At 42.9% G+C, this 19,897-nt stretch overlaps 1 protein-coding gene across 1 annotated transcript in view; it reads right to left on the bottom strand.

Annotated features, from left to right (window-relative positions):
- The window catches only part of CSMD1 (CUB and Sushi multiple domains 1), a 1,821,542-nt gene that overhangs the window by 643,375 nt on the left and 1,158,270 nt on the right, over window positions 1-19,897 (bottom strand). Inside the window, exon 6 of the mRNA XM_036838958.1 lies at window positions 2,360-2,472. Coding sequence (XP_036694853.1) covers window positions 2,360-2,472 — 113 coding nt within the window. The remainder of the gene's footprint in view (window positions 1-2,359; window positions 2,473-19,897) is intronic.

The raw sequence follows: 19,897 nt of genomic DNA, 5'->3' as shown, positions 1-19,897 counted from the left end.
TTTTCTTTTTCAAGATTGCTTTGGCTATCCGGGGTTTTGACAGAATATTTACATAGATATTAAACTAGCTTTTAGTAGACACTGTGTGTTTTCACTATTATTATTGTTCTTGCTGGTGTTTTAGATTGCTCTTTTACTCTGCTTTTCTTTTTAGCAATTGTGGTGGTAATAACAACAGCGTTTTCCCCCTGAGTTTGTCTGGTTGAAATAAAGTACAATACAAATTGGGGCTTCCTGATGTTCAATCCAGGCAGAAAAAAAAGGGAAAATTTACAGGAATAACACCTACAGGACAGGAAGCTTTCCCCTCATTTGTCCTCAGAGTGAAAACCTTGAGGCCTCTCAGCTGCAAAGTCAGGGCAGAGTGGTGTCCAGCGGAGGTGGTCACTGGGACAGCTGCCGGGGCCTCTGAGAGGCTCAGCCTGAGCCATCGCTTGCCTCCTGCCTTCCACTGCCCTCAGGCTTGTTCTAGAATCAGCAGGAAGGACCACCTGTAGCTTCTATTCACGGGTGATAGTTCTGCCCTCAGGAGCCACAAAAATTCTCATAATGCCTTCCCGCCTGGCATTGACAGGTGCTCTCTGTTTTGTCACAAAAGGGTGACATCCGGTACTGAATCTGACTTTCCATGTATGGTCGGCTGAGATTCAGCCTTAGTCATGACCCCTCCTGTGATATAAGGCCTGAGGTGAATGAAACAAAAGGCAGCTCCCTCCCACCATTTAGTCTTGGACTTGAACTTCAAAGTCAGCCTGAAGAGGTTTTCTCATGTATCACTGTTAAGCCATGTTTACCCCTCCTTATATTTTTGCATCTTTTTATCTCTTGGGACTTATGTACAAATTTTTCTAATCACGACTTATATATATCATCAATGGCTGATATGTCTAAACTATTGCAATTGTTTCTTATATCTACCAATTTAGAGTGTCTTCAAACTTGATATTCTATTTTTCACCTTTCTTCCAATCACTAGTACAGATGCCAGATCCACTGATGAGGTTTAGAGGATGATACCTAGAAATTTTTCTGTAGTTCCATACCAATCAGTTAATCGGGACCTTTGGAGAAGATCAATCACCAGTTTAGAAATAACGCTATAGATCTACCTACCTACCTGTCTGATCAGTCAATTGTTATTCCAAATAGTGATCTACGATGGTTTTAAATCAGGGATAGATGTATCTGTTGATGTGGAGTAATACGGAGAAGACTCAGAATTTCCTACGAGACTGGGTGGTGTATTCCTCATCCCCCACCACTATATCACCTAGTGACCCCAGTCCCCACTGATATGTCCTTTCCATACCTGTTCTTCTATAACTACAGTTAGAATATGTGGCCTTGAAAGATAAAGGCACACAAAGGCAGGTATGGGAAGAAAAAGACTGGCCTTGCCTGGGTCCCAGAATAAGTGAAAACAAATTACCGTGACTCTTACCAAGCTTCAAGGCAGTATATTTGCAATTCAAGAGCTTTCTGGCAGCATCAGAAGAAACTGAGGGGTGGACAATGCTCCTTATGAATAAATGCATTTTGCTGAAATAAAATTGTCCCTGGACTCCAAGTCAGGCACGTTCCATGAGGGTTCACAAGCCCCAAGGATCCCGGTGGCAGATAAAACTCAACACGTGTCCTCTTCAGCATCATCTGTATTTAAATCCCTGAAGATTACTCTTATTTTTTTTAACTTCTTGCCCAAAAGGACAGAGTGAAGGCATTATGGATTTTAAAATGTGTTTCAGATAGGAGTCATTCAGAGCCACTTGTTGTAATATTACTAAAACCTCCTTAAGTGGCTCCCGTGATTCTCTTTCTGTTCCATCTTTCATGGGAGCTGTTTACAAATTATCTTTCTGATCTGCTAGTTTCTGGAGCATGGGGGTTGTCATAATTTCCTCATTTTGGGGTCCCAGCTTCCCTGTGGCAAGTGTTCAGGGAATTCTGCCTTAATTGAACTGGCATTCTCACGGCCATGATTTGGGGAAAGCTGGAGAAGTTTGCTTGGGACAGCATCTAGCTTTCTGACAGTGCCATACTAGTTTTATTTGCAGATGCATGTGGAATAGTTTCCATCAAGCTTTTCACAGTATTGATCACAATTATTGATTATTAGAAACATATAGGAAACTATACAGTACTATCCAGGAATAAACCCTAGAAATTAGAGAGAAAGAGAAAGTTTCAGAATCAACCCTACAGACTATTGACTATAGACTCTCTGTTTTACCTGGCTACAAACAATCTGCCATTTCTGTTTTGAGGTCCCCTTATGTGTAAATCACTAAATCAGGTAGTTGCATTTATGCAGTGTGAATACATTTTTTTTTTTTTTTCTTATAAGATGGAGCCTTCTTACCTTGAAACTGAGCATTAAATCCTTTCCGTCGATGGTTACTGTCGGATGTGAAATGGAGTCGTAACCAATTCTTGCTACTGATAACAGGAGAAGGGAGGTTCATGCCGGTCAGCCTGGAAGAGAGAATGAAGAAAATCTCTCTTGTAAACCAGCAGCGCAAATGTCCCATCTCAAACCCGATTTTACAACTGAGCGCCAATAGTCTTTATGTAGAGTTGCCTAAAACAGACGCCACTTATTAGCTGCATTTCCACATTGAAGCACTTCAGGTAATTTCATCTTTGCCCACAAAGAAATGCTATATTCATCCTTGATGGAATAAAGGCTTTCACAAATATTGGACATTTTGATTCTTCTTTATTAATGATGATTAAATGAGCAGATATTCTTTTGATCTCTTATTTCTTCTTATCAGGACCTCGATCATAATGAATTACAAAAGGAAAAGATAGGCAAATGATACAAGTCTGCCCTTCACTATTTAAACACTTGGCAATTCGGTTTCACCTGAAGTCGACTCAGATAACTGATAACATCCAATGTTTCCAGGGCCCCATCTGCAGATTCACAACCTGGGCCTTTCCTGCTCAAGTGAAGAAGAGGGATGTTTTTGAGATTAGTGACAAGAACTGTCAAAGAGATTCAACATGGAATAAAATCATGTGTGAGTAAAGTAGTATGTTAAACAAAATTAAATCTTTCAAAAGTAAGACAGGATCAACCTCTGGTTAAGCTGTTGAAAATATCCAGTCCACTTACAATTTGCACTCTGGTTGTCAGAAAAAGCAAGTCATTTACTTCCTACTATTGAAAACTTTGTGTCATTACTAAGGAGTACATGCCTTCTTAGGCAGAGGAGCTCTTGATGGTTAGAGATGCTGTGATGCATTCCGTTCTGGACAGTGGCCTAAGTACTACTGGACTGGATGCTTCAGACAGACGATTGTATGTTGGCTCCACTTGCACTAGTTGAGGCACTATATCCCTGGGTTATCTTTTCTGAACCTCAGTTTTCCAGTCTGTAAACTGGACTTGAAAAGACCTAGATCAAGGTGTTTAAAGAGATGGTATAGATGCACGTGTAAATGCTCCTAAAGCTACTTACATGGGGTTACACATTGTATAATTATTTTGCATCTCAGCTGTAAAACTATTTTCAAAATGATCCTTATTCGTGCAGATGATATGTCAGGGATTCACAAATTGCCCTGGAGCTGAAACTGGTGGGGCCCTTTGCGGGCTGGCAGGCAATTTCCACCACTGGAAATCGTACTCTATGCCTGGAATTTGCTAGGCACGGGTTGGCTGTGTAGAGCGTTTCCCTAGTTACTCCTACTTTTACCTGGAGGAAAAGCTGCATCCAGTGAAATATGTAGGCAAGCTTTCTGATGTCAGGGTGCTCAATTTCAACTCTCAGGTTTAAAAATGTGCAGTATCCATTCAAAGTGAAAAGCCAAACCTTGACTGGAACCAATTGCAACAGTGTTTGTGTCACTGTTTGAAATAATCTTCTGTAAGAGGAAATACATTACTCAGATCTGACTCTTTGCTTGGATTTATGTAGCACCGACTGGTGAAGCTGGATACAACTGATTCCAAAAAACATTTCATCGTTCTAATATGTTTTTTGAAGGCTCCTTCCCGCACCTTTCTTTTCCTGGTGAGATTACGTTACAAATTCTATTAGAAAAAGGTCACATACCTCTTTGCCTAATAGTGACAATGGCCAAGAGAGAAGTAAATTCTGGATTCAGAAACCCACATTGATCCAGCTCACCTATATCTACTTACTAAAATTTTTATAACTGAAATCCATGTTTATTTTGCTATTGCTTTAAAAATATTGTTTATCCTTAATTAGATTCTCTTGGAGTGGTTCTGATTTCAAAAACTAGGTGGAGTTACATTTTAGTTCCATATCAACATTAGCAATGCACATAAACAAATCCCCCTTTCACCGCCATATCTCCCAAATACTTACCTACAAAAAAATGTCAGTTTTGTGTTAGTGGACAAACTTGAACAATAAATACCCAGATAGAAATATTTTAGGGTTTATGAGTCACATCGTCTCTGTTGCCACTGTTCACCTCTGCCCTTGTAGCCCCAAAGCAGCCCTGTGTGATATGTTCCGACAACACTTTACTTATGGACACGACTTGCATTTCATGTAATTTTTCTGCATAACAACATATTATTCTTTTTTGATGTTTTTTCAGCCACTTAACAACGTAACAACCATTCTTAGCTTATAGGCCAGATTTGACCTGTGGGCCATAGTCTGCTGATTCTTGCTTTATTATATATGAGGCAGTTTGTAAAATATTGAGTAAGGAAGATAACTAGACGATGTATATCAAACTAGTGTATATATTCAAAAAATGCATAATTCCTGTGCAGATTTCTTTTTTTTTTTCCAAATAATGGCATCCTTTTTTTTTTTTTTTAATTTATTTATTTTTGGCTGTGTTGGGTCTTTGTTTCTGTGCGAGGGCTTTCTCTAGTTGCGGCGAGCGGGGGCCACTCTTCATCGCGGTGCGCGGGCCTCTCACTATCGCGGCCTCTCTTGTTGCGGAGCACAGGCTCCAGATGCGCAGGCTCAGTAGTTGTGGCTCACGGGCCTAGCTGCTCTGCGGCATGTGGGATCTTCCCAGACCAGGGCTCGAACCCGTGTCCCCTGCATTGGCAGGCAGATTCTCAACCACTGCGCCACCAGGGAAGCCCCAGATTTCTTTTATATAGAATCAAAGGTGAGGATTTAGTAACAATTATATAATTTATTTCCCGTGGTTGGAGCCAAGCCATGCAAATGAATCATACTCCAGAGTGAATTAACATGCATGGATTTCTTGACTTGGCTGTGTGAATGCAACAAATATTCACATCCTCTGTTTGGGGGGGAATATGGGGGCAGGTCATTGTTCCATAGAAGACCTATCCTTGGAATTGTGAGTTGTTCTCTCACCTTCCTTAGGGCAGGGGCTAACCTTAGAGATGCCATTTAACAGAAAGATCATATTACAAAGTCAATCGTTCCTTCATTACAAGCAAATTTAAAGAAAGTTGACTAATATGGAAGCCAGCGGATGATAGGGCAGATTTACTAAGATCCTGGATGATTCAGATAAGGTTTAGAGGTAAAGAAATTCAACTGAATACCTTTGTGGTAATGGCTCCCAAAGTGTCCACATCCTAATCTCCACAACCTATGACTATGTCACCTTACATGGGAAAAGGGCACTTTGATGATATGATGAAGTTACAGATTACCCTGGATGATGGGGTGGCCCAATGTAATCAGAAAGATCCTTAAAAGTGGAAGATGGAGACAGAATAAGACAGTCAGAGGATATCTGTGAAGTCGAGTCAGAGTGAGGCTTGTGCAAACTCCACAGGTGGTCGCTGACCTTGATGATGGAGGAAAGGGTCATGGACCAAGGAACGAGGGTGACCTCTAGTAGACAGAAAAGGCAAGTAAGTGCATTCTCCCCTAGATCCTCCAGAAAGGACACAGCCCTGATGACACTTTGATTTCATTGCAGCAAAACCTGTATAAGATTTATAACCTGTAGAACCATAAGGTAATAAATTTGTATTGGTTTCAGCCATCAAGTTTGTGTTAATTTGTTATTGGCGGCAATGGAAAACTACTACAGCCTTTTAATATGTGTATCCTACTTTTCATTCGAAAACAGTCCTGAAAGAAAGTCCATAAGGTAGAAACTGTCATCACTGTATACCTGTTAATAACCCTAGAGAACCAGTGCAGTTTAAACCCTGTCCGTAATTATCAACGATTGAACGTCTATCTTTGTTGCAGTGAGATCTCCTACAAGTCCTCTACAATTCTTAGCTGTATTTCTTATAAATCTGTTGGAATTGGTTTTCTAATAAATAAATAGTTTGGGAAGTGAGAGGTAAATTATGGGGCAATAGTGGACTTGACATGGTTAGTACAAGATAGAAAGCAGAACCACTTTCAAGAGAAAAGAGGAAATGATGGCATAACAAATATCTTTGTCTACTAGCTTATAATATACTGACAACTTTTTAATCCTAAGCATGTAGAAACAAAGGACCTGGTAAAATTAAGCAAATCAAAGATTTCTGAGCTTATAAAATAAAGGAGGATGGTGAGGAAAAAAAGAATACCTCAATGCAATCAGCTGGGAAAATGTCTTTCTAAGGAACTGGTAGATGCATTTCATTTCTGGAGCATCTCAAACCAGGTCAGGAAACTCATCAAGCCCAACAGTGTGGATACTGAGCAATCCCTACAGATATGGCTAAAGGTATCAGTAGTTCTCAAAATTTTTTTTAATAATGCTAAATTAAGCAATTTAGTCCATTGGCAAATTCATTTCTTTCAAAGGGTTCAACAAGGTTTTGCTTCTGCCAAAGGAACGGAATTGGGTCATTTGTAGAGACATGGATGGACCTAGAGACTGTCATACAGAGTGAAGTAAGTCAGAAAGAGAAAACAAATACCATATGCTAACACATATATATGGAACCTAGAAAAATGGTACAGATAAACCGGTTTGCAAGGCAGAAATAGAGACACAGATGTAGAGAACAAACGTAGGGACACCAAGGGGGGAAAGCGATGGCGGGGATGGTGGTGTGATGAACTGGGAGATTGGGATTGACATGTATACACTAATATGTATAAAATGGATAACTGATAAGAACCTGCTGTATAAAAAAATAAATAAATGAAATTAAATTTTAAAAAAAATAAATGAAGATCCCTCATGGGATCCTTAAAGTTAAGATGATTGTCTTTGAGCCAACATAGAACCGTCCAGGCTGTTCCATTTTCTCCAAATAGCTTTACCGTAAATTCTGTGATCCTATTTTTAATATACCCATAACGTCTTTTTCCACTTAACCTCCATCAGCTCCTCTTTCCTCGTTTGGGACATAAAGGGGCCCAGCACACTGTTCTTCCCAAACATCACGCCCTGTGTCTGTGACTCATCTGTTTACTTATGTAAATTGAAAGCTGTAGACTTGAGTCACCAAGATAGTGTTCTGAAATGCATTGGGAAAGGCTACAGTTTTTTCAGAGAGCTCTTTTTGAGCACTCCTCTGACGTTAAGCCAGATTTCCTATGTCTTTAGGAAATCATCACACAAATCTCTGGGGGTTCCTTGATGGTTAAACCTCTTTAACGACGATGACTAAGAAGCCGGAAAGCATTAATACCATCAACACGGACTGTAAATTACCCAGCCTCCCTAAGGAGACTAAAGAATTTAATAAATCTGTTACTTCCAAGAGACTCATTGTTTGTCAAGTTGGGGAGAAAGTCATCTGGAAGCTGTGTTATTTCTGTGCTCTTGTGGACGTTTAATCAGAGTGTGGTGGTTCACTTATCTCTGTTTTGTCAAAATTAACTAGAGTAATCTGATCAAATGAAGTTTTCCTGAAATGCCGTATTTCTAATTGGGTGTTATTCATGTTAATAGTGAAATCTGCTGTCTTGTGAACATACATACATATTTTATATTGAGTTTCTAATGCTGCCACCGTAAGCCTTATTTTGGGCACTGAAGAAAATAACAATGGAAGTAAAAGGTAGTCCTTACCTTGGAAGAATAGAAAAAGCAATGAAAAAAAGAGCTATGTAAGTGCGTGGACATACACAAATATACGTATACCAGATACACAAGCATGTACATATACACACACAATAGTTACATATTTACATACAAATATTTCTAGAAAGTTATTCCAAAGGTTTTACACACACACATATACCCTCTTGGAAAAACAACTACGACTGCAAAACAAAAAAACCCCCACCGCCTATTTAAAAGCAGACCACGGAAGACTTCTCTGTTAAAAGTTCTTCCTTTCATCAAATTGATACTTTCTAATAGACTTTTCTTTCACCCTCTTGGCATTCATGGTTAGCTCTCATGAAGATCTTCTCTCTTGGCCAACAATCTCTCTCTCTCTGCCTTTTTTTCCTCCAGGCACTTGTGAAGATTCTATCATTATATCGTTACTATACACCCATGGCTACACCCTTCCCTCTTGGTAATTTTATCCACCCATGACTTTAGCATCATCTTTCACATTCTCTGTGTGCCTCATACCTCCTATGCCTTTTGCAAAAGTAATTTATAGATTCTGGAGCCCCTGGTGCTCCCTCCAGGATGGGACACCCATCCTTCCAGGCTCACACTCTCCCCTTGCTTCCACTCTGGGATGAACTTGACTTCATTGAGCCCACACGTACAGCCAGTTCTCCTTCCCTGCTCAGGGTCTTGACATACGCTGTTCTCTCGCATCTACCCCACCACCCGCTTCCTCTCCATTTGCCTGGTAAGACTGGGCATCCTTTAGAGCTCAGATGATATGTCACATTCTCAGGGAAGCCTGACCTGACCACGTAGGTGAAGCTGTTTCTCCCTCCTTCTGCCCTCTCCTCGCTCCCTAGTTTATCCTTTGCAGACATTTCAAATTAGTGACGACCTGGTCTCTTGTGTGGTTACTTATTGGATGGGCATCTTTCCTGTGACACATGAAGCTTGTGTTACCACCAATGTCTCTCTAGCACCCAGTAAAGTGCTGGGCAGTTAGTAGAGGTTGAATATACATAGGATGGGAAAATGGAAGGGGTACGTTTAAACACTCCCAGGGGGCCTAACCCAGGTCCCATCTCACAAAGTGAAGGCTACTCTGTACAATCCTTCATGTTATGATGCCAGGCTGGGTGTTCATGACTTAAGATGCCTTCATGGGGTGAATCAGATCTCTTTATAGCATTAGAGGTGAGCAGAGCGGGCAGGGGGATGGTGCTGGGAGAGAGCGATGGTGTCATATCTGCCCGGGACCCAGGCCTCCACACAGACCCACGCACGACTCAGAGGGGGCCGGTCACGCAGAATAGATTTGAACGGACTCCCCGGTTTCATGCCCCAGCAACCCTGACTGGCCATCCAGTCTCCCCTTACTTTAATAAACCCTCAGGAAATCCAGAGAGACACAACTCAGCTGCCCCAGAAACGCCCTCAATACCCACCCCTGAGGTTGGCTTTTGGTAGATGTTTAGACCCTAGATGCACCGGGTTCCGTGGATTTCTGGGAGCAGCAAGTTCTCAGATGGGTAACCCTGGCCGCACCAAAACAGGCGTGAGTGCAGTGGATCCAAGGGAAGGATCAGAGTGAGGATCACCCTCACCTCATAGCCGCCTCCTCAACTTTAGATTTGCACACAGCGTCTGTTCAGTTGCTAAGTTGTGGGCATTCAACCCTGCAGTGTTCATTCTTCTAACCCAGCACTGCCCAGGTTCTCGCCCAAACCCTGTCACCTCTAATTGTGCTGTGGAAAAGGTCTCTTTAATTGTGCGTTGCTTTCCTGCCCCTCCCTACTCGAATCCACTCAGTGTAACCCTGACATGAACTGCCCTAAATAGAACCCAGTTCAACATTTATAAACAACCATCCTAGGCACCAAAGATACAGCTGTCAGCAAAATAAGATGCCCAGAATCTCTCACAGAAGAGCGACCTCAGGGTATGACACGTAGGGTAAGCATTGCCAAATGGGGAACACGGGTCACGATACACATCCACAGCAGGGGTTCCAACTCTTCTCGGCGGAAGACCCTCCTGGAAATGCGACATCTGAGTTGTGACTGGTCAGGTGAGTTGCTGGACTGGGGACAACAATTCGAGAGCAACAATTTCCAAAGTGCAGATTTGTGGAGACACCCAAGCCAAATCACGACTCACATGCACTTTCCTAAAAATACTCCAATGGCTCCAAATCACTCTGAGAAAAATCAGCTTTCTTGGCATGGGATTGAAGATGCTTCATGATATGACTCTGACATGTCCTGCCTTCTCTCTCTTTGTGCCCTTTCTGGAATTGCTCCCTAAATCATCTTATACCTTCATGCTTCCCTGACTTTGAGCTGTCCTCTCCCATCCAGAGCCCTTTGGCTGACGTTTGCCTGTTTAAATTCTCAGATTTCAAAGCTTTTGTAAAAGATATCCCCTCCAAAAATCTTCTCTTATTATCTCAGGTAGAATCAACTGTCCCGTGTTCATAATCTTTTAGCACTTGACCCATATATGTCTATGGAAGTTATAAGAGCCCGTCTTGTACTTTTGATGGTCATATCGATGTCTGCTTCCTCGAATGAACTGTGGGTCCCCTGAGGGTACAACTGGCACCTTGTTAATTGCCCTCATCCTGGTACTTTGCATACACAGGAGTCTCAGTAAATCCATTTTAAGTGGTTTCTATGCTTTTGTTTTTGCTCATGATGTGAGCTCCTGAAACAGCAGCACAGCTTAAGACTATAAAAAGTTAAGATCCAGGCTTCCCTGGTGGCGCAGTGGTTGAGAATCTGCCTGCTAATGCAGGGGACACGGGTTCGAGCCCTGGTCTGGGAAGATCCCACATACCGCGGAGCAACTGGGCCCGTGAGCCACAACTACTGAGCCTGCGCGTCTGGAGCCTGTGCTCCGCAACAAGAGAGGCCATGATAGTGAGAGGCCCGCGCACCGCGATGAAGAGTGGTCCCCGCTTGCCGCAACTAGAGGAAGCCCTCGCACAGAAACGAAGACCCAACACAGCCTAAATAAATAAAGAAATAATAATTTTTTAAAAAAAAGTTAAGATCATTAAGAGAAGGCCATTCTTATCTTTTCATGCACGGCAATTTCCTGCTGGTGTCATGATCTGCCGAGTGTGAATGCCAAATGGGTCAGCTCTGGCATCTTCTTTTTGTTCCATCTACGGCATCCAAGGGGTCCAGAGCGGTGATACAGGCCTCACTGAAGCCAGCGAGAACATCCATGTGTGTCAGGGAAGGAGCAGGAGGTGCACGATGGACCCTATTAGAGACGGGGCAAAGGGGCCCAGCCCAGACAGGAGCGATTGAGAGCAGGTCATAGACACGTCGAGGGCTTCAGCAAATCAGGCATTAGGCATTAACCCAGAGGTCAAGCAGAGAGAACCATCTGGGAGAGAATGGGACAAATCCTGTCCTCTAAAGCTTAAGGACTAAATGTCAGGGAGTAGCTCGGAACGAAGCCCGGGAAATGGCCCAGACGGATGGTAATAGGAGAGACGGTCAAGAGACAGCATTTCTCAGTGGAAAGTCCTTTGGGCCTCTCGTCCACCTGGGTGACCTAGGAAGGAGGCCAGCAGGGAAGGTAGCTACAGCCCAAGGGCATGCTTTTCCCTCCTGGCCTGAGGGGTGGTCACACCCACCAGAAACCTGCACAGTGGGGGGCACCCCATTCACAGGTGACATGAGGTCACATCTGTACCAAATATCTCCGTTGCAGCAAACTGGTCTGGATCTGAGTCGGTGACTTGGGAAACAAACCCTCCAGTGTGTGTCTCTAATCCCCGGCTCCATCTAATATTCTGGCGGGTTCTTTTAGTGCCACCTGCAAAGACAGGCCTCTGAGGTTTGCCAACAGGAAACGAGGTTCTTTGCCTCCTGTACCACCTGGACTTTCAAAAGAGCCAGTAGCTGGTTGTAGGCATGGATGCACATCCATATGATTTGTTGATTATTAAGAAGACATTATCTACAAATAGATTTCTATAACAAATGCACATAAGTGATACTCCAAGACTGTCAATAAAGAAGCAAAAAAAAACCCAAAAAACAAAATGACATTTAATTTCTGGATCACTCACCATTTTCTCTTTTATTTTTTTTTTTAAAGAAATTCACGTTCTTTTATTTGTTTATTTATGGCTGTGTTGAGTCTTTGTTTCTGTGCGAGGGCTTTCTCTAGTTGCGGCAAGTGGGGGCCACTCTTCATCGTGGTGCGCGGGCCTCTCACCATCGCGGCCTCTCTTGTTGAGGAGCACAGGCTCCAGACGCGCAGGCTCAGTAGTTGTGGCTCACGGGCCCAGTCGCTCCACGGCATGTGGGATCTTCCCAGACCAGGGCTCGAACCCGTGTCCCCTGCATTGGCAGGCAGATTCTCAACCACTGCGCCACCAGGGACGCCCCACCATTTTCTCTTTGATGTTATTTTTAGCAATATGTATTATTTAAGACACTACAAAAATATTTTTTCCCTTAGCCTTGGGGTAAGATGTTATCCTAGCCCGTTTCAAGGGTCTGAAATGTCTCTCTTTTTCTTAGGAAACTTTTTTCCTCACTTGATATAATGACATTTTCTTATGCCACTAGCTGGTAAGATCCACCCCCTCCCCAGTGCTGCTACATTCTTGGTGGCAGGAGGGTAGGAGACGAGCTGTCCCTAATTGCACGGGACCCAAGGTACAGCTCTGATATGCGAGATCATCAGAATCTGGGGCACATCCGACAGAGGCACACCTGTGTCGCCGTCCGGCCGCTGCAAACCTGGCTACTCTTCACACGGGGACACACAGCCCTTGGGTTCGGTCTATGGCTGCTCTTCCCAGGTGGTCTGATCTGTGCTTGTCACCCTCATGTCACAAGTGCCATCACAGCAAGTGCGCTCCCTCCACCCACGGCTCTGTATCGAGGCCCAGGGGCAGCTGGAGCCTCACGGAGGCTGCCCCATGCTTTCTCCCTCACCTGCAGACTCTGGGAACCTACAGTCATTAGGAACACAGACTCTGGAGCCACCCTCACCTGGACTCATGCCCCTCCCGGCTGGGTGACCTCGGGCATTGACTCACCTGAACCTCCAGCCTCCTCTGTGTGAAGAATCACACACATACACTGTGGACCGGACACTCCTGGTCGCCTTGCAATAACCCTTTCCTATTCTCCCGTCCTAAAAAAATTTCAATTTCGTTCTGAAACCCACTTCTACCCTAGAAGCAATGAGATTCAGGGAAAGACAATTGCTTGCTGAACTTATACATGGATACCTATCTATCTATCTATACATATATACTCACAAAACACACTCATATGTATGCAAGTTATATATGTGATATATGACATATACTGTGATATTGATATATTATGTAATATATATGCAGGTATCTGTCTACCTATATATCATCATAAAAATTTCCAAACATGTCAACTATTTTCTATTTCACGTTGATGAGACCAATACTGCCTCAATTTTTCAAATGTATTTATGACCCTCCACATGCCAAACCTTGTGCAATGTGCCAGGAATACGAAGTGGAATAAGCCCTTGTCTCTGACTTCACGTGGTTTACAGTCAGTCTAACTGAGGGTGTTATGGGCTGACTTGTGGCCCCCAAATCCATGTGTTGAAGTTCTAAGCACAAGTACCCCAGGATGTGAGTGTGACCCACATGACTGGTGTTCTTATAAGAAGAGGAGATTAGGACACAGACACGCACAGAGGGAGGACCACGCAAAGACACAGGGAGAAGACAGCTGTCTACATGCCAAGCAGAGAGGCCTGGAACACATCCTGCCCTCATGGCTGTCAGAAGAAAGCAAACCTGTTGACACCTAGATTGCAGACGTCTACCCTCCGGAACTGTGAGACAATCAATGTCTGTTGTTTAAGCCCCCGCAGGGTGTGGAACTGTCCTCTGGTAGCTCTGAACTAAAACAAGGAGTCCCATAAGTAAGCCAATGACTGTGCCGCAGGAGAAGGTCTGTGTGACGTTGCCCCAGCAAGCTTGCTTGCTCGGGAGGTGGGAACTCATCAGACTGTAGGGTCACGACATCAGGGAGGGTGTCCTGCAGGTGGCAGTGCATAAACACTCAGGATAAAGAAAGAAACAGAGAAGGGGAGACTCAGTGTGAACCTGGGGGATACAGACGTCTAAGGGCGAGTCAAAAAAAAGTGTCCTCGAAGGTGACGGAGAGGGACTGAGCAGCAAGAGAGGAAAATTGACAGCCCAGAAGTTAAGGGAAAAGGGAATATTCAGGAAGGATGACTGCTAGTTTCTTGAACCTCAAAGGGCCAATTCTGACCTGGCAGAGACGTGCTTTGGTGTTCGATGACCCAGTGAAAACCAGTGATTGAAGAGGGCAGTTGGTTTAACACCCACTCAGTGGATACTCTGACCACATGGTAGCCGATCCTTCTAAACAGGACTGGGGAGCCCACAGCATCCAAACGTTAAGGGGAAACATGCTCTCAGGTCAATGTATGTTTATTTCTCTCAATGATTATATATTGTATTTAGGAAATAGAGTTCCAGCTCATTCTTCCTGAAAGTTTCAGTTGTGAAATAAGCAAGAACATACAACAGCGTGAGGGAAGTTATATGAGAGTCCAAATGGCTCAGAACACATGGAAGCCTGCCACCAAGTGCAAGAGTGTCACAGAGGCAGGAATTGGCCGTGGGGGACCCTCACTTGTTCCAGGGATCAGAATTTGTGGGTGTCCCTGTCCACTTCCAGCCTTTGCAGCAGAGACACATCGCTGTTCACACGTAAACCCTGTCAGCACGTCACAGATTACTGGCACACTCAGAAATGGTAAGGCTTGTCCTAAGCTTTGTCCATAGCTTCATTTAATAAAGAATTCCCTTGAATGCTAAGCTAACAAAAAATCACACAGGGTTTAGGAAATGCAGATCTTGAAGATATTAACTACGTTATTTTACAGAGAACCTGCTTAGGATTCTGTTGCTGTTGTTTAGTCATTTGAATACATGTCTTCTAATATACTTATTTTTTAAAATTACTTATTTTCTTTGTATTTTATTTTTCCAGGTTTATGGAGGCATAATTGACCAACAAAATTTGCATATATTTAGGCTGTAAAGTCTGATGATTTTATATATGTATACGTTGTGAAATGATGACTGCAATTAAGCTCATTAATACAACCATCACCTCAATTACCTTTTTGGTGTGTGTAGTGAGAACATTAAGATCTACTTTCTCAGCGAATTTCAAGTATATAATATAGTGTTGTTCATGAGAGTCACCGTGCTGTACACTCATCTCCAGAACTTACTCATCTTAAAAAGGGAGGTTTGTACCTTTGCCCAACATCTTCCCATTTCCCTAACCTCAGCCCCTGGTCACCATCATCTACTCTCTGTTTCTTTGAGTTTGACTTGTTTAGATTATAAGTGAGATCAAGGGTATTCATCTGTGTCTGGCTTATTTTTCTTAGCATACTGTCCTCGATTTTGGTCCCTCCACCTCAAGGTCAGAGAGATGGGCAGTGGCCATTCATCCATCTGGGTTTCTTGTTTTGTTGTGTTTTTTACTTGGAATAGATATTATTTTTCCCACTTTACAGATACGGAACTAAGCCGTACAGGCATGGAGTAAGTTTTCAGATTCAGCCTACAGCACATGAGAGGTATATTCATCTAATTAATGTTGAATCTTGAACTTATTGCCTTTTAGATTTTGAAAACCCACATCACTGCAAGTCTGCAGGACTATGGCGGCTGGTGAAAGCCAAATCACATCCTAGTTTACAACCCCTTTGCCTCCTGCGCTGACCTCCTCTTGGCTTGTGAATCCCGGGCACTTCCTGAAAAGATGCAGAAGCTCAGGTCAAATGGAAAACAGGTGAGTCTCTTGGTGAGCCCGGGAGGACTTCGAGGCAGCCGCCTGTGCAGTGGAGTTGCAGACGCTGCTCTGCCCTTGAATTAAGTCAGGGCTGTTGACCTTCGTCTCCTGCACGTCGGATGGTCCTTTTGGCCGGTAGGGTTGAATATCTTGTTTAAGCCATTTAGCTGTCAAAGCCTATTGAGGAACATGAGCCTGGGCCATGCTGCTCGGCAGAAGGAATTCCACAAGGGAATTCCACGGGGTTGCAAATGGCAGGATTGCTTCGTTTTATGGCTTCTAGGGCTGAATAATATTCCATTGTGTGTATATATGTGTATGTGTATATATAGATCAGATTATCCAAGGAGAGACTGCTTAGTACTTGCTGCTTTTCAGGAATATGTTACATGTTGATAGAGGATAAACAGACCAGGTAAATAAAGCCAGGTGGCTTCCTAGGCAACTGCTCACTTATGATTTTCCTTATTCATAACTACAGAGTTAAATAGATTAAAAAACAAAGAATACTTATATTTTTCCTCTAGCCATTTTTCTATGAACTTTTAATATCTACAGAGATGAGACTTAAATCACTTGAAGGCAATTATTCTAATCAATTGGAATCTTCACCTGTGATCCTTCCCTGTAAGTAACAAGATAAATTATAGCCCCAAACTGGTCTTAACAACAACCTTTAGAAGAATTGAAAGTTTGTTAAAAAACATTTGTACCAAATTGGTTAAAAATATCCACTAAATATTATATTTAAAAGCATTCACTGGCACAAAAGAATATTACAGAGAGATACAGCTCAACAGAACATCCTGGATTATTTTTTCTTCCACGATTAATGAGTAAATAGTAAATAAGGAAAAAAAGATGAGGGAAATTAAAATTAGTCACAAAATGCATCTAATATTCTAAATACTTTCCCATATAGATATGAGTAGGTAGATATTAGAAATGGTGTGCCTATTTACATACCATTTAAGAAACTTATTTTTTCTCTTTAAGAGAAGATTATAACTCTTCTACATCAATACATATAATTTGTGAATTTTATACTATCCCATCAAATTAATATGCCATTACTTGTTTAACCAATGCCCTAGTGTAGCTAAGCGATAGTACTTCTGATATCTTGATAAATTTCATAATAAGCCACATTATAATGAGTACTTTTAAAATCAGTGCATTTATTGCCTTAGGATCAATTCCTACAAGTAAAATTTATGGGTCAAAAGGGATGCACTTCTTCAAGACTTTTTTAAAAAGCATATTGAAAAATTGCTCTTTTAAAAAAAATAAGCTTTGGGAAGAAGCCTTTCAAAGCTACTCCATGAATTTATCCTGTGAAGCTCCTTTATTTTAGATTCAGTTCAACTGCCACCTTTTTGCTGAGCCCTGAGCACACGTGTTTCTGATTTTGTTGTTCTGCGTTCTTTCTCCTGTGAGAGTCCTTACGTCGTCTGTTCCTGCCATGAAATTAATAACTACCTGAGGCCGTGGCATATGCTTTACTAGTTTTGAGTCCCCTCTGTCTGCGTTTGTCTTTTCCTTGATACAAGGGAAATGCTTGGAAGCATTAAGAGGCTCCTAACACACTTAGAACAGCAGAACTGATTTGAATGTTTTTCCCTCTTATTACCGACTGAGCACCCCTAAGCCCTTATCAGCCATGTTTCATAAATAAAATTGTAACTTGCATCCCTATAACTGTGATACCTACTGTGGTATAACTCATTGTTTTAGTCTCAAAAATATTTTAAGACTAAATTCATTGTTTTCAGATTGCCAAGTGAATTTCCCGTGTCTGCCAGGAGGTACACAGAAATTTCACCTGTGGTTGTTAATTTGGTCAGTGTGTGTGCATTTTATGTGTCTATGTGGACACTGGACGGCTAGGATATTGAGTTCTTAGGATCTTGAGAGATTGTCTCCAAACTGTGAAAACAAGAAAAAAAAAACAAAAAACCCAACACGTGTTGATTATGAGTTGGTACAGTTGGAGAAAGACAAAATGCCGAACTGTTTTAGGGCCAGCTTCTTCCAGGTTTGAAAGTCAATCGTGTTTGGATCCCTTGAGCACCTCTGGTCTTTGAATCAGGGTCCAGGCCTCCCCTCCCCTCCTCAGCTTCAAACTGTTCTTCCTCTGTGGCTGCACGCAGGGATCCTAGACAAAGAGGAACATGTTGAAAGCCAGGGGGGCTTTGCTGCAGGCTTTACTCCAGCAGCTTGAAAAGGAGAATTTTCATTCAAAGTGCTCTGCACAGAGCAAAGTCTTTTCCTGTGAGGCTGGGAGATGCAAGCAGGGCCAGGCCGGTTCACAGACTTCCCCAGACTCAACAGGTCTGCGCTTTTACACTTCTGCTCACGTGGGTGATTGAGCAACAGCACTGGGGCAGAAACACAGCCCCGCAGCCTGGGGAGGGGGAGGGGGAGGGGCGGGCCTCAGACCTGGGCCACCTCTAACCTCCCCACCCCCACACCCAGAGGACTCAGCAAGGATGGGGGTGAGCGGAGGGGCCCCTAAGGACCCCAGGTGAAAGGAAGCTGCACACTGGCTCCAGTGGCATCCAGCAAGTGATTAAAATTACAGCCTGGCTGGCTTTTTCCCTTTGAGGAAATACTCTGCAAAGGAACCCTTTGCTCTGAGTAAAGGGATTAATTAGTTCAGTATATTCTCATGTGGCCTCACCCTGCCCTTGTTTGCTGACTTTTGAAGCTGCCACCACCCTGATCTGACCCAGATATGAATAGGATAAAAATAGCCAGGAGGCAACTCAACAGGCCGTGTGATATCTCCTGGCATTGGGTGATTACAGACAGCAGTTATCCAGTGCCAGCCTGCTGAGAATCTGTTCCCTCGTTTCATGGACCTGAAGGGGAGCGTCTGACGCCAGTACCGACTCCTTCCTTCTTCTCTCTGTCTAGGCAGCTGCTATCAGGATGCTCTTCTGCGAGTGCTCTAGCTGTAAATGAACGTTTCCTTTTCCGCTTGCATCCTTAGAAAGGAGAACATATAAACTATAATTCATTCAGCAGTAACGGATGAACGCTTGGTCCCTAAAGGCCTGTGACAGCCACTAATCACAGTGCCCTGCACAGAACTCTGCACCCCTCCTCTGCGTCACATCCTAACTAATGTGTCACCAAAGTGTGCATTAGCCTGAGCCTTGGTTTTCTCATGTGTAACTTGGGGATGTGAGTACTTACCTTACGTATTTTAGCAAAGATAAAATAAGCGCAATTTAAATGCTTTTTGAAGTTTTATTAGATTTTGGACTTATTATTTCTTTGGAATAGAGCAATAGCATCTTTTTTTTACTTTATTTTTATTTTTATTTTTTTAACATCTTTATTGGAGTATAATTGCTTTACAATAGTGTGTTAGTTTCTGCTGTATAACAAAGTGAATCAGCTATACATATACATACATCCCCGTATCTCCTCCCTCTTGCGTCTCCCTCCCACCCTCCCTATCCCACTCCTCTAGGTGGTCACAAAGCACCAGCTGATCTCCCTGTGCTATGCGGCTGCTTCCCACTGCTACCTATCTTACATTTGGTAGTGTTTATATGTCTATGCCACTCTCTCACTTTGTCCCAGCTTCCCCTTCCCCCTCCCCATGTCCTCAAGTCCATTCTCTTTCCCTGTGTCTTTATTCCTGTCCTGCCCCTAGGTTCTTCAGAACCATTTTTTTTTTTTTTTTTATTTCATATATATATGTGTTAGCACACGGTATTTGTTTTTCTCTTTCTGACTTACTTCACTCTGTATGACAGTCTCTAGGTCCATCCACCTCACTACAAATAACTCAATTTGGTTTCTTTTTATGGCTGAGTAATATTCCATTGTATATATGTGCCACATCTTCTTTATCCATTCATCTGTTGATGGACACTTAGGTTGCTTCCAGGTCCTGGCTATTGTAAATAGAGCTGCAGTGAACACTGTGGTACATGACTCTTTTTGAATTTCTCAGGGTATATGCCCAGTAGTGGGATTGCTGGGTCGTATGGTAGTTCTATTTTTAGTTTTTTAAGGAACCTCCATACTGTTCTCCATAGTCGCTGTATCCATTTACATTCCCACCAACAGTGCAAGAG

Source organism: Balaenoptera musculus, chromosome 21 (genome assembly GCF_009873245.2).
Source record: "Balaenoptera musculus isolate JJ_BM4_2016_0621 chromosome 21, mBalMus1.pri.v3, whole genome shotgun sequence".
Taxonomy (NCBI): Eukaryota; Metazoa; Chordata; class Mammalia; order Artiodactyla; family Balaenopteridae; genus Balaenoptera; species Balaenoptera musculus.
The sequence above is the reverse complement of the archived record's forward strand: the minus strand, read 5'-3'. Positions and strand labels throughout refer to the sequence as shown.